The sequence below is a fragment of the Lytechinus variegatus genome, chromosome 4 (assembly GCF_018143015.1).
Source record: "Lytechinus variegatus isolate NC3 chromosome 4, Lvar_3.0, whole genome shotgun sequence".
In the NCBI taxonomy this organism is placed as follows: domain Eukaryota; kingdom Metazoa; phylum Echinodermata; class Echinoidea; order Temnopleuroida; family Toxopneustidae; genus Lytechinus; species Lytechinus variegatus.
The window spans coordinates 15,118,371-15,133,648 of NC_054743.1; the positions used below are offsets into that span (position 1 = coordinate 15,118,371).

Consider the following 15,278-nt stretch of genomic DNA (forward strand, 5'->3'; position numbering starts at 1 on the left):
TACGAACCTTCGGAATTAGACAAGTACTTGAGGGTGCTTGACATTGGTATCTTTATTTTTACACAAAACCATGGATCAGAGAGGATATCACAAAAAGCTACATGTCCACGCTTGTAATTTCGGCTTGATCGTTTAGATTTCCCCTGTACGGTGGTGTACCTAGGATTTTCCACGAGGGGGGGGGCAAAATCGTCCGCAAAAAAAATTTGACCCCCCAAAAAAAGGTCTTCAACCTCAAACAATTTCGTGCCAGCAAAAAAAATTGACGAGCAAAAAAAATTTTAAAAAAGGTCCTCAACAGGATATAAAGGATATTATTTCAAAGCAGAAAAAAATTGATAAGGAAAAAAAAAAGGTCTTCAACCACAAATAAAGGATTTCATGCTAGCAAAAAAAAATGACAAGAAAAAAAAACTCCTCAACAGGATATAAAGGATATTATTTCACAGCAGAAAAAAAGTCTTCAACTTCTCGTCAGGGAGGCAGGGATACATAAAGGTCCCTTGCATGGGTTGTGACTTGTCAGGCCCCCCCCCCCCCCCGTAGGTATGCTAGTGACCCTGTACAAAAACTCCATAAAAATCACTGATTGTTTATTTCATGAAATTCTCCACATGGTCTACAAATGTACATTGTACATCTTGTACCTTCAGCAAACTCTAGCAAAGATATTTGTGAACTCTTTTATCTAAATATTTTATTTGAGTAGAGCTGAGTACATGTACGTCACATATTTGAACAGCGATTGTCCTTGAGACTGACAATGCATTGATTTCGAAGCGTAAAACCACAGAAGGCAAGGCAAATAATATCATTTTTGCAGAACTGCCAACCAATGAATGCACATCTTGATGTGTTATTTAAACAAAAAAACTTTTTTACCTCTTTATTGGAACCAATGGAAAACTAATAGTGCAACTTGTATTCTGCAAGTACAGATTAATAGACCTACAAGTATTTGCTTTACAAATTTAAAGAGAGAAACAGAAAATAGACAAATAGACAGAAAGAAAGAAAGAAAGACAGACAGACAGACAGACAGACAGACAGACAGACAGACAGACAGACAGACAGACAGACAGACAGACAGACAGATAGATAGATAGATAGATATATAGATAGATTTGCCAGCATGAATAGATACATACATACAGGTACATTTAGATATTGATGCATTGATAGGCAGGGAAAGAGGGGAAGGGGGGAATTAATCTACATGTATTCATTTTTGATAACAGGAGTGTTTATTACTGATCTTATCTATTAAAGTTCCTTGTGCAATCTTGAATCATAACAAGTTTATGATATTATATAAGTCCATTTTAAGGAATTGTGCTACTACAGGGAAATACCCCAAATGCAAAAACATGCATTATAAAGAATATTGATTCAATGATTGAGGTCACCGGAAGTTTAAATAAAGAAAGATAGAAAAAAGAAATATTCACATTTTCTAGTAGCTAAGGACACACAGCAGCACAGGCTGGGGAAGTACGTGTAACAAATGAAATTATGTTCATTCATATTTTATTATTTGGTTTTATCACTGGAAGGTGTTTGTCTTTTTAGAAGTTGTGGTATTCCCCACGAAGATACATGTATTTTGCTGGTAGGTCCATGATGTATGTAAGCAGTCGCTGAGAGTGACAAGTGGTCTGTGAATGTGTATTGTTTAGTTTGTAAAATGATATGCTGTTTGTGCTGTATATACTTGATCTTACTGTACAGGTCTTCAGAAATCTTGGATTGAAATACATACGTATAATCATGTTAAACTTTATACTTTGCAGTATACATGCACATGTATGTTTGTTGGAGCAGTTTGATATTTCATAAATGGTACATAGCATAGCTATACACAAACTGTTCTTTGGAAGTCTTGTGCTTTGGAAAGTGGCTTTTTCATGATTTTTGTTCAGTGTATTCGGTGAGCATCCTATTCAAAATGTTTTGATCTGAGGAAAATGTAAAATGATTTGCCTGTGAATAAGCCCATTACTTTATGGCACATATTTCTGCATTATATTCTACATAGAAATGTTAGTCTTTGATTGCCCATGGAAACTGATTTTGAGTTTTCTTTTTTTTTGTCACATCATTGACACTGATGAAGAATGTGACTTTACCTTTCAGTTTGGAGAGCTACGATCCTTTCAAAATATACATGTATTCTGATTTAAGGCACTTTACTATAAAATCAGTTGCAATTATTTCATTCCTTATTATGCTCAAGCAGACTTTCTATTTTATATTGTAGGAGAAGTCTATATAGATATATCTCAATATGAACACCTGACTCTGATAACAAGGCGAGAACTGCTACACCACAATGCATCCACACTGATTAAAAGACAATCTAATTTATTTTTTTGTGTTGTACATGTACTGTAAGTGTTTTTCCTTTCTTCATGGTCTTAGGCTCTACCCCAAACTAGCATATTGAAATTAGCAGAAAAAAGTTTTTGTATTACTTCAATACAGTGTATGTTAAAATAGTAGCACAGACAATGTTTTAATTCTTTATTGTTGGTATTCCTTCTTGTGAATAATCCCATTTTCCTTTTTTTTTCATTTGGTATGTAGGTTGAAGCCAAAGAAGTTGCAATGTCTCCAGAATGTTGAATAGACTTTCCTGTTTCACCAATCATCAGAGGTTCAGACATAAGGAATCGGCCATTATCACCAAACAGTAAGATCAGTGTGCCAAGGATGCCCAGTACTGTCCAGTGTAGTCTGACTTGGTATTACCTCCAAGTGTGAGGCAGAATTCCCCTTGAGATTACAACATGTTGCTTGCACAGTATTTTGGATCTTAGACTTCACCACTAGCAAGCCATTATTATCGCCGCGGTTATAATGTAGCCCAATACAGGAACACGTTTTTATGTAGGATTGAACATAAGCTGATAGATGCATGATGAATCGACCTCACTCAAATAATTGCAATAATATTGTTGTCACAGAGGCACAGTTCGACACCCACCCTTCTCAGTTTCTGCATAAAGTCATGTCCAATGGAAGCCCTGAGAATTCTGAGGATGCATGTGTTTCTGTTGACCACGGCTACAGTTCTGTCGACCGTGAAAGCTCATTGGAATATCATCCCAGGTGTATTCCCAAATCTCCACATCATGTGGGTCAGTCTCAAATGCCAGGATCAGTTCTGGAGGGGCCCTTCGCTAAAGAGTCATATCACATGGTAGATCCCAGGCAACAAACTTTGCAGAATGGAAACATGGGCCCTCATACTTCTCCAAGATATCCAGTTCAAGGTGAACCTAAGCAATTCTTTGATTTTAGGAAAACCTCAGATGATTTTCAAGGGCAAATACCTACCCTGAACGGACTCTCGTTGACTTCTAACTCGGACGGTTATCAGGGTAATTTGCAGAATGGCTATCCTGACAAATCGCCAACTCAGAGTTACTCTGCCCGATGTGCTCCTTTCCGTTATTCATATTCTGGGGAGGCTGTAGATGAAACACAGAGGCAAGATCCATTCACTACTAATGGACCCCCACTGACACCCAACACTCATAGTGGTCCAACAAGCCCTAGACCGCCACCGGTCATTCGGAAACATTCCTCATTTACGAGACAGAACGCCATCGAGGAGGAAGTAGATGATCATGATGAGCTCAATGATTCTGGGTTTGGGTCCATGTGCAGAAAAGCCAGCTATGAAAAGCCAAGGAGAAGCCGCTCCAGGGATGTGAGCGATGCTCCCAATGAAGAAGTCAACAACAATCTGGCCCCTAGGAAGCTGCAGAGATCGCAGTCAAGTCAGGAGAGGACTGACAATGAACTCGCCCAGTTCCATGCAGAGAAACGTCGGTGTTCATCAGAACAGTTGCAACGGAGCAATGGGAGCAGTGGATATCATTCTGGTAATGGTTACCAGGGAGATCTTGCCAGATCCTTGATAGCCAAGTTTGTTGATCTAGCAAAAGGAACATCTGCTAAGTCAGCAACATCCACAGAACATTCACCTACATCATCAGAGTATGATGACACAGAGGTATTCATCGGTGGATTAAGAGATAGACTCAATTCATGTAAGTCAGACAGATGGGTAGCTGATGAGGTTCATAAGGAGATTTTGTCTGATCCAAGCCTTACAATGAAACACGATCTCACCGGTGAGGAATATCGTCAGCAGAAGGAACTGATATTATTGGAGGTTTTCCGGTATGACTTGCAACCTTCCGAACCTAGTAAGTTTGATAAGAATTTCATTAGATATGATGATCCAAGTTCTATTGGCCTTTCTCCCTCTTGTAATATTAGAACAAGTCTTTCTCTTGTAAATTGGGTTCACATTTGTATATTATTGTCTGTCCTCTTTATTTTCCAATCAGCTCTAGCTAGATGTTTACAATGGTAACACAGCATCTGCTGCTGTGACATTTGCTCCGGTCTTAATGAAATCTCAGAGGGCAATGAAATCTCAGAGGGCATATGGGCAGAGTTAGGATTGTAATTGAGTTTTGTTTCAGCATAATGACATGTAGAGAAAATGATTAGAGTTTATTTAATTTTGTAGACTAGATTGTAGGTTTGGCTTAACGTGCAGATTTTCCCTCGGAGCAATTGTCACTTGAGCAAATGTCATGGAACCGTTTACAATGAATATACATCCACTACCCAAATAACTCTGAAAAATTTCATTTTATTTTTGCCATGTTTAATGAACAAAATATATGTTTGCATTGAATTGGAGTTGTTTAATAATCATGCATCACTTTTTATATACCTATACTCATATTTATAGTTTATCCAATTGTTTTCACAAAAAATTATTTGCTAAATATTGTGTTTTTGAAAGGGTTGTGATTTATTTTTTATTTGCTCTTTACAGCCTCACCTGTGCTCTTCAATGGCAACCTGGTAAGTATCAATGTGGCTCTGTGAAGGGTTAGCGCAACTCGGATATTTGTATAAGTGTAGATTATAACTTAATCATGTAAATTAATAATTTGTGTTTTACTTGTGCATAAAAGGGTTAGTGCCCCTGCATATTAACTTGTGGGTATTGGTTATTCTAATGAGTTTTCATGAACTGATAAATTTGTTTCTGTCCGGACTGAAATTAAAGCAACTTATATAGGCCAATGTTGACCTCTGCTAGGTAATTTTCAAGGGTTGTGGGGGAGTTGCCCCCCCCCCATCCCATGACTTTTCAAGTAGTGAAAAATAGAGGAGGAAGAAGGGGAAAAGGCGGGGAGAAAAAGAAGAAAGAATATTATTTAAAAAAAGGAGATCATATATCTATATTTACCTTTTTATTCAAATGAGAACAAAAAATGATCTTACTTTTTTCCTTTGCCCCCCCCCCCCCCCTCCGTTTATCATAACACCCTGGCACCCCATCCCTGGTTTATCATTCATGAATCGCAAAACCAAAGACCAGTCCACATTGTAACGTTGTTAAGGATGAATACAGTCAGTTAAACTATTTCATCCTTGTTTTATTTATTATCATCTTGAATAAAAAATAAGGTCTTAGTATCATTGAATTGCGTATTTCTTTCTAGGTACTCACTAGCCAGAATAAAATTTTTAAAAATACTTCATTTTTTAGGTCTTAAAAATAATTGAAAATGGTGCTTGAATTTTATAATCTATTACGAATGTATATTTATCATATGTTTCTATGTGTGTATATGATTTATGATATTTGTGTAGCCATCTTCACCACAAAATGACAAGATTGTGATGGATCTGCCTGAAAGATCCTCTGAGCTAGAGATTAGTCCTGATGGTAAGTGATAATGATTGTTTTAATATGTTTCTTTTATCTTAATTGGATGATATCAAGTTTGGAGTTGATGTTGGTATTGATATTGGTGTTAACATTGTGAATCAGACTCGTTAAAGAAGTTTTATTAATCTGAATTCTTTCTTTGTTTGATATGATTTTCATACTTGTAAATACAAAGCACTCATTTGAAGAGTGTTGGGTTTTTCTCTCTTCGAGAGAGAGAGAAATCATTGTATTCTTTAGAGAAATCATTTCCTATTTTTCAGTTTGAAAGATTTGGAGGTTTGGTTAAAATATTATAATGGGATTCAAATTGTTGTCAAGCCACAGATTTGTCCACAAGGTATTTGAACAGTATTATAGGCTTTTCATGCATATAGTATATGTCTAAAGAGATATGTGCAACATTTTTATTCTAATATTATATTTGTGTATCTGAAAGAAAAGTTTGTTTTAAGTAACGAACAGTGATGTTGATTTTAATGATTATGTTTTATGACTTTTTTATTTTCATTTAGGATCAAGTCAATCTCAACATGATATTGCAGTCCTAATCCGGGTATGGTTTATTAGGATTTTTATTTCATTTTATTTTATCGATAATCTAAATACGCTGTACACCAATTAATATGAAATTATTTATTGACTTGATAATGATAAAATATGAAGAAAGTACAGTATCTTTTGAAGTGGATATTTTTACAAGTGTAAAAGCCCTTGGACTACAAAGCCTTGCATATAGAAGGTTTCCAGATTTTCAAGATTATGAGAGGGATAGACAATGTTGATGCTCATCTGTTCTTTGAACGAATCCATGACTCCTGTATAAGAGGACAGGAAGCAGAGATGCAGATCTGCTTTTTGCCAAAATTCATTTTCACTGAGGAGCTGCATTAATTTGAATTCCCTGCCTGAGTCAGTTGTAAGTGCAACTGAATCAGTTTAAATCAGGACCCGAAATTTTTGGCATAACCATCCTCTGAAGCAGAGTCTGCCAAACAATAGGTGCCCCCCCTGGCACTTTCATTGTATGAGCCTGACATTCAACTGCCTCTGCTCTGAAGTACAGACCTTGCAAAAAAAATATATATGTATGCATAAGCATATTGCTTTACGTCTTAACATCCAAGTAAGTGTAGACTCTGTGGCCCTTAACATGAACTCCGGTTTAACTTTGACCTAGGTCTGAATCTGCTAAAATTATGGGAAGCCAAACATATCAAAATTTATTCACATGGTATGTTTGTTATGTTTCCTGTGCTCTTTCCTAGTTGGTGAAGACAAATATCTTATCAGACAGTTAGGAATGAATTGAGATTCAAATGAGCTGATACTGAGAACCTCTACTGTTAGAGGTTTATGTCACGATTGGCCTTCCATATTTAAACCACAACCTTAGACCAGCGTTTAAATTAAACCTGGCTTCAGAATACAGACCAGGGGGTTGTCTCATAAAGCTGTTCTAAAGTTAAGAGTGACTTTGTGAACAACTGGTGATCCTTTCTTGTGGTAAATGGTATACACCAAAATACGATGGTAAAGCGCGTAAGAAGTGATCACCAGACGTTCTTAAAGTCACTCTTAACTTACAAGCAGCTTTATGACACACCCACATGTGACCGTACCTCTAGATTTCATGTCAAGTTTAACTGTAACTCCCTTGGCAGGCTCCGAGAGATGCTCCTGATCATGCAGCCCTTGATGAAGAAACAAAGAATAACCTACAGACAATCCTTGAGGAGAGCGCATACTGTGAGGAAATGAGACACAACACTTGCCCCCAATGCCCAAAGGTAATATACATATCTATGTTGGCTCAGTTGGTAGAGCGTCTGTCTTACAACTGGGAGTTCAAACCCCAGTGACATCAGACCAAAGACGTTGAAAGATGGGAGTTGCTTCTACCCTGTTTGGTGTTCAATGATTCAATGGATAGAGCAATGTTGATCTGGTGCTGCTCGGTGGCTGCTGGGCCGACAATCAATTGGGCAAAATGAATGTTCGAGGTGTTTCTATTTCAGATGTCTTTTCGAACAATAAGAAAATATGGATTTTCATTTAGCAAAGAATAAGGGGGAGAAGCATTATCCATTTGTATTCAATTCAGGCCTATATACATTGTTTCCCTCTATGCATCATGTTTGACTTGATACTAGAAATCACATAAACATATAAAACACATGATTTGACTTTCAAATGCATGCAAAAAATGCCTGGGGCTGTTTCATAAAGCTGTTCGTGATTTTAAGAATGACTGGTGAACCTTTCTTTCGCATTAAACCATCGCCAATGAACATTTTGGTTTATGCCATTTACCAGTAGAAAGGTTCACCAGTCGTTCTTAAAGTCCCCCTAACTTATGAACAGCTTTTAGTATGAAACACCCTCCAGGTTAAACCTACAGTAGAAATGTGTGTCATATGACCATCTCATAGCCAACCATTTGTGTAGGATCCACATACTTATATTCTTACTTATACAGTTTAGCATGTAGGGACATACAATCTGCTATGTGCAATGTGCTCTTTGTAATGTATCACATTTTTCTTTTCTTTTTTTATAATCGACTTTGATCCACAGACAAAATTTCATGTGGAATTTTTTAAGGAGTGCTATCGGAATGGAACGCTTGACCGGTGTGACCACTGCAAGGAGATGGTCAAAGCATACTGGAATCATAGCGAGAGCTGCACGTCAGACCGATGTGTGCTGCCATTTTGTGGCTTCATCAAGGATCTATACAGGTAGGTATGTCTGGTAAATTGCCTACTTATCTGCGCCTGCTTTGTCTAGCGAGAGCTGCACGTCAGACCGATGTGTGCTGCCATTTTGTGGCTTCATCAAGGATCTATACAGGTAGGTATGTCTGGTAAATTGCCTACTTATCTGCGCCTGCTTTTTTGTGTCTTCATCAAGGATCTATACAGGTAGGTATGTCTGGTAAATTACCTACTTATCTGCGCATGCTTTGTCTACTTTACATATGGTCTCTTCCCATATAGCCTAATCCTAGTTTGTTTTCTACCAGTTTGTGTTTTAACCATTTAGTCTAATTGCCATTCAGCCCATTTTCCATTTTGTCTTATTTATAGTTAGACTAAACCCATTTGGTGTAATATCCACCTGGGCAGCGTCTTACAAAGAGCTATGATTGATCCGATCAATCGTAACTCTATGGAAATCCATCAGTGTCATAATTTTTTATGCAGGAATTTGCAAAATGTCCTTTGTAAACAAATGGGAACACACCATATTGTCAAAAATTCATTGAATTTGTATGGATATACATTCATATCTAGACATTTTTTGAACAAACATGCAATTTACATGTTGACTTTGCTGGCTTTCCATAGTTGCGAGTGATCGGATCGATCACAACTCTTTGTAAAACAGGCCCCTGGTCTGACACTATATGGTTACATGATCTGTTTGAGAACCAAATTTTTATTTGACAAAGCAAAACTAATATGAAGAAAAAGTGAAAATGCGACCAATGGGAATTGCACTAAATGAGGATCAGACTATATGAGTATTAGACCAAATGTGGTGTAGACTACATGATAATTATACCAAATTGATAGTAGGCCAAAATGGGTCTAGCTCATGTGACTATCTGATGAATGCTTTTAGACCAAGTGAATGTAAATTGATAACCTTATCGCCCTTTGTCCTTCAGCAAGAAATTTACCCACATGTGCTGCACTCAACCCAGGTGAGGTGAATGGGTACTTGGTAGGAAGAATTGAGCTCCTACATGAGTAGCACAGCTGAAGTCAGGGTATTAATAGCAGTGTTTCTGTCCTTGGGCAAAAAAGGCTTCATAAATCAAGCTATTATTATTATTATCGGATAGATGTTTTTGAGAAAGTTAGTCAAAACTGTATGCACACCAAGTAATTGATCTATTCTTTTGTAAAATTTTCAGTTTAATAATAGCTTAATAACACCATTCCTTGACCTGGTCTAACAACACTTAATTTATATGATTAGAATATTTAACAAATAATTGTTTTCAAACAAATGTTTACATGTGTTTGACAGAGTGCAAAATGATATGTAGATGAATTGGAAATAAGATCACATATGTGTGTGTTTTTAATGGAACACCAGCACCACAGTCCTATTGAGTGTTATACCATATGGACCGTATTCTGATGTTGGGTTTAATTTAAACTCTGGTTTAAAGTTGTAGTTTAACTATGGATAGCCAATAGTGGCATTCTAAAAGTATAATTTCAATGTATCAGCTCATTTTTCCTCTCGATTCATTCTTAACTGTTTCAACAGGATAAATATGACAGCTCTCTTCACCATTCACAAGTTAGTCAAAACTGTATGCACACCAAGTAATAGATCTATTCTTTTGTAAAATTTTCAGTTTAATAATAGCTTAATAACGCCGTTCCTTGACCTGGTCTAACAGCACTTAATTTATATGATTAAAATATTTGTTAATAAATAATTGTTTTCAAACAAATATTTACATGTATTTGACAGAGTGCAAAATGATATGTAGATGAATTGGAAATAAGATCACATATGTGTGTGTTTTTAATGGAACACCAGCACCACAGTCCTATTGAGTGTTATACCATATGGACCGTATTCTGATGTTGGGTTTAATTTAAACTCTGGTTTAAAGTTGTAGTTTAACTATGGATAGCCAATAGTGGCATTCTAAAAGTATAATTTCAATGTATCAGCTCATTTTTCCTCTCGATTCATTCTTAACTGTTTCAACAGGATAAATACGACAGCTCTCTTCACCATTCACAAGTTAAGAAAGAGCGCAGTAAGCATAGGAAACGTACAATGTAAGAAAATGTTGACATTTTTGGCTTTCCATAATTTTAGTACAGAGTTAGACCATGGTCTAATACAAGCTGACTTCAGAATACAGGCCAATGGGTTCAGCTACGATGGGGTTAGATGATCTCATAATTACACCATCTTTTAGAAGACCTCGATTGGATACAAACTGAACAAACCTCGACAATTTATTGGCATTCATCTGTATTTGCCGCTGTCCACCCAAGTGTAGTAGTATCCAGTTGGAAGGAATTCCTTGAATGCTCAAGCATCTGATCAGGATAGCCGTTCTGAACCCGGGGTAATTGTATGCAGTGCTTAGAAACATGGTATTCATCGCTAAAATGTTGCATGTTATTATTATTGTCTTTGCAGTGAGACGGGGCTTCTTCATGACCTTGATATGCGTCGCTGGGAGGATGTGTTAGGATGTTTGATGAGAAAGAAAGAATTGGAGGTTTTAGAAAGACTTCATGAACTGGAAGAGTTGCATCGTCCTACTGATGACGGAGTGGAATTATGGGTAAGTCACATTTGTGGACAGGGTATTTTCATTATTTGCAGTGTGAGCACGTCGTGGTCTAGTGGTTCTGACTCTCGCCTTTCAAACAGAGGGTCGTGGGTTCGATTCCTAGCCATGGCATGTTTTCCTTCATTAAGAAATTTATCCACACTATGCTGCACTCAACCCATGTGAGGTAAATGGGTACCGGCAAGAAGTAATTCTTCAAAAAACTGTGCGCACCAGAATCGGTAGACTAGCTTAGCCGGGGTAATATAGGAGCACCTTGAGCACCTAGCAAGGAGGATACGTGCGCTATACAAATCCTGAATTTTATTGTTATTACGTTACATCAAGAGATGGACATATAACCCATTGCCTATTGGTACCTTGTGGGGGGGGGGGGCCATTAAGATCTCAGGCACCGATCGCGCGAGCGACGCAAAAATCATGCTGGTATTGTGCGATGTAATCTATATACAAGGCTGTATGGAAAAATTTTCCAAAATAATGAGATTTTATTTAATATAAATTACTTATGCTAATTTATGCATAAATCATACTTTTTGCACTAATTCACTAAATAAAGCTCCTAGAATGCTATTTTTTAGTAAAAGTATTCTTAACAATCGCAATTAAAAAAACCTCGGTTTGGAAATCAATTTCTTATGTATTTTAATGTTTTATGAATTTCTTATGTATTTCTTTATTTTTTTACTTTTCTTTTATTGTTTTTTCAATGGAAATCGTTCTAGACTTAATTCTGATCATAGACAAGGTAAAATTAATTAAGTTTAATCAGTAAAAGTAGAAATGATACATTTATGAATTTTGGCTAAATACACAATTTGCATTGGATTTGTACATGAAATCACGGTTATGAGCAATTTTGGGTCTGACATGCACTTATAAAATGTTGCGTAATGTCGTAACCGCGTTCCTGGGCGTTACAAATTTGGTCTCAAAATTTGCGTGAGACTTGAAAGTAAAAAGTCAGTAAGCGGCGAGGTCAAAAAATTTTACGCAGCAGATATATCACGAAAATTGTTGAGGGGGGGCCATTATGCCCCCCCCCCCCCCCCGGAGAATTAGGGTTAAAGGTCACACAAGATTTTACACTGATTGTATACACAGCCAGTGATGTGATTCATGCTGATATACATGTAACATTAACAACATAGTTTTGACACAAACAAAATAATAATGATATTAATTACTTGTATATCATTTGTCAAGTATCAATCTCTACGTGTTTCCAGAGGAACTTCGAAATTTCTGACTCTAGCCCAGCATCCTTTTACAGTGTTCAATTATTCCTTTTATATTTATCTATTTATGTATGTATGTACGTACGTATTCATTTATTTATTTTCATTTTATTTTATTTATTTTTTTTTTTATTTCAGCAGGGTAGACCCATTAGTAATTGAATACTGTTTTTCTCAATATGAGTATATTTAGTATTTTTCTCTTTCTTTTTTTCACTTCTTGAAAAAAATTGGGGTTGGGTTGCCCCAATGCAGTGCTGCTCTTAATTTCTATCGCACTTTGTTATACATTTTAAATAATAATATTATTAGAGGGTACAGTAGTGGAGTATTAAAGTGACCTAGCTTTCAGAAATAAAGTTTAGTTTGAAATGTTTCGTGACAAAATAAATAAAAGATTAAACGAGCTGTTTGTAGTTTTTTTACGTTATTTCACAGAAGTCATTTTTTACCCATGTCATTCAGTTTATTTTCATTTTCTTTACATTTTAACTTGCTGATTTTTTTTTCAGAGTTTTGATGCAAACGCAGAAAGTTTCTTGAGGAGGGGCCAGCCTTTCGCTCAACTGACAACAGAGGGCAGACTTTGCAAATTTGGGCACTTTACTCCCATCCATTGCAAAGCCAAGAAGCGGGAGCACGAGATCAGTATTGTCATTAAAAAGGTAATTTCTAATTTCCTCTGGATTATATGTTTAACATTGTGATGGTATTGGTATAAGAGAAGACTTGTTAGAGAGAGGACCTGGACATGTGTATAATAATTAAACCCTTGGCTACTGACTTCTGTGATTCCTGTAGTCTTTGTAAACGGATCGTCTGGTTCGAGTAGGCAGTGGGTTAATTTGCTTGTTGGCAATAAACATTTATTGAAATGTTTGTGTAACAGGTCCCAGGAGTACTAGTCATGTAGAAATCATAAATTGTAAGAATGAGGAGGAGGAAGAAGGAAGGGAGAATTAAAGATAAATTCCAGTATTGGTAACGATCTCAAAATGACTTTTACAGAATCTAATATAATGACCACCCAAGTGTCTGTTTGTATGAATAAAAAATATGTGCCAAAGGATTCTGGAAGAAATTGTGTACTAGTAATTGCTGAGAAATCAGCAAAATAAGCGCGGATTTGGTCACTTCCGTCGGGTCTTTATTCCAGCAATAATAATACACTGTCCCACGTGTACCTATCTCTGTTGGTGATCTTCAGTGTGAACATTTTTCAGCGTAGATTTCAAGATTTCACAAAGTTCAGTTTATGTAACTGTACCAGATCTAGATCCTCGATGATATACTGACAATTAAGCCTGGTTTTACAGACTTTCTCATGAAACCAGTGTTTACTGCAACTACTGGCATTTCTCTTTAAATGATGAAAAGGGGGAGGAGGGGAGGAGGACTAGAAAAAACAAAAATGAGATGAGGAGTATTAAAGACGATGATGAGGCCTAAGAGGCGGAGGGAGGGAAAGGAGAGATCGGTGGAGAAGGTGGGGAAAAAAAGAGAAGACAAGTCTTCCTTCAATAGAAGATGATAAGTAGAAAGTATCATGCTAATCACTTTCCCTCATCCAGGTTCGATGGTGTTCAAATTTGACATCTACTCTCCCGAAACTCCACTCTAAGAGTTCACCAAGCCTCAAAGATATCATCTCAACATGTCTGTGGCACAAGAAATTGAAAGGAGATAAGCTTCTCATTTGCTCAACCTACCTCTCCGGTAATATAAATCTTCTATATTCTTGAAATCTCTTGTGTCCAGTATTGGCAATAAAACTTTTGTGGTATTCTGAATACTGGTTTTGATTTGGCAATGGTCTAATGCATTGAATAAATATTTTGGAAGCTGAAAATTTCTAAATTTGTGTAGAATATATGTTCATATCAGGGGCCGCGGAACCAGGGGGGCTTCAGCCCCCCACTTTTTTCCAAAACCGTGTACAAAAACGTAAAAATTACCATATGATTGTGATTTTTACGTGGTCAGCCCCCCCCCCCACTTTGCAAACCGTTCCACGACCCTTGTATATCCTTGTACTCTTTTTTTCAAGCTTAATCAGCACATTCAGTGAGCATAGGTCACTAAATGTCTTTACATTGAATGTTTTCTCACAGGAAGTTATGCCTGGAAAAAGGTGATAATAACTTATTACCAATTTGTTATGGAATTATTGTTTGAATGATTGTTCCGAAGTGAATAATGATAGTATTTGATTACTGTAATGGTCATGCAAAGCTAGAACAATACAAAACTTACACACAGGTGTCACAATAAATTTGTGCATTTCTCAGTACATGCACCTTCATTATACTGTTCATCCTGATGAGAGATTGCTCGATGACAGTGGGTGATTTCAAGTTCGGTGTTGGCCTTGGTGTTGGTGTTAGTGTTGAAATTTCGATTGCTTCCCCTAGCTCCAAAACTTATTCAGAGTTTGTAAAACTGATCCAGATCACATTATTGACATCTAAACAACTAGTGAGTGACTTTTCACGACCATCCTCATTTTATGTTTGGTGTTATCGTGTAAAAATTGATCAAACACCAAAAGGTCAACACTGAACTTGAAATCACCCAATGCACTCATGGCCAGGCATTGATCACAGTGTTTCCTCTTTCAAAGTGATAAAAACTTCAGTTTTCCTGAGATCTCATTTGTAGCTCTAATGATTAATCATTATCCTTCCTTCCATGTACTGTGGAATCATCCATCAGTTAAATATTTCTTTTGATTTTACATTCACACTCACATCTGTCAGGGAAAGTAATGTCAACCACCACGCAAAAATTGGCTTCTCATTATGAAAAAATGTTGTTGGTGCATGTATCCTGAAGTGCATGAATTGTCTGAGAGAAAAGTGCCATTTAGTAATATTGCCTTCCGATATGAAGATCATTTGACAAAACTTTTCAGGATATGTATGTCGTATCATCTTAACGC

General features: G+C 36.7%; 1 protein-coding gene across 1 annotated transcript in view; it reads left to right on the plus strand.

Moving 5' to 3' along the window:
- The window catches only part of LOC121413474, a 36,175-nt gene that overhangs the window by 13,476 nt on the left and 7,421 nt on the right, over positions 1-15,278 (plus strand). Inside the window, exons 2-10 of the mRNA XM_041606296.1 lie at positions 2,584-4,214; positions 4,859-4,887; positions 5,686-5,761; positions 6,280-6,320; positions 7,429-7,554; positions 8,342-8,505; positions 10,946-11,093; positions 12,853-13,005; positions 13,912-14,056. Of these exons, the coding sequence (XP_041462230.1) occupies positions 2,915-4,214; positions 4,859-4,887; positions 5,686-5,761; positions 6,280-6,320; positions 7,429-7,554; positions 8,342-8,505; positions 10,946-11,093; positions 12,853-13,005; positions 13,912-14,056 (2,182 nt within the window). The 5' untranslated portion in view covers positions 2,584-2,914. The remainder of the gene's footprint in view (positions 1-2,583; positions 4,215-4,858; positions 4,888-5,685; positions 5,762-6,279; positions 6,321-7,428; positions 7,555-8,341; positions 8,506-10,945; positions 11,094-12,852; positions 13,006-13,911; positions 14,057-15,278) is intronic.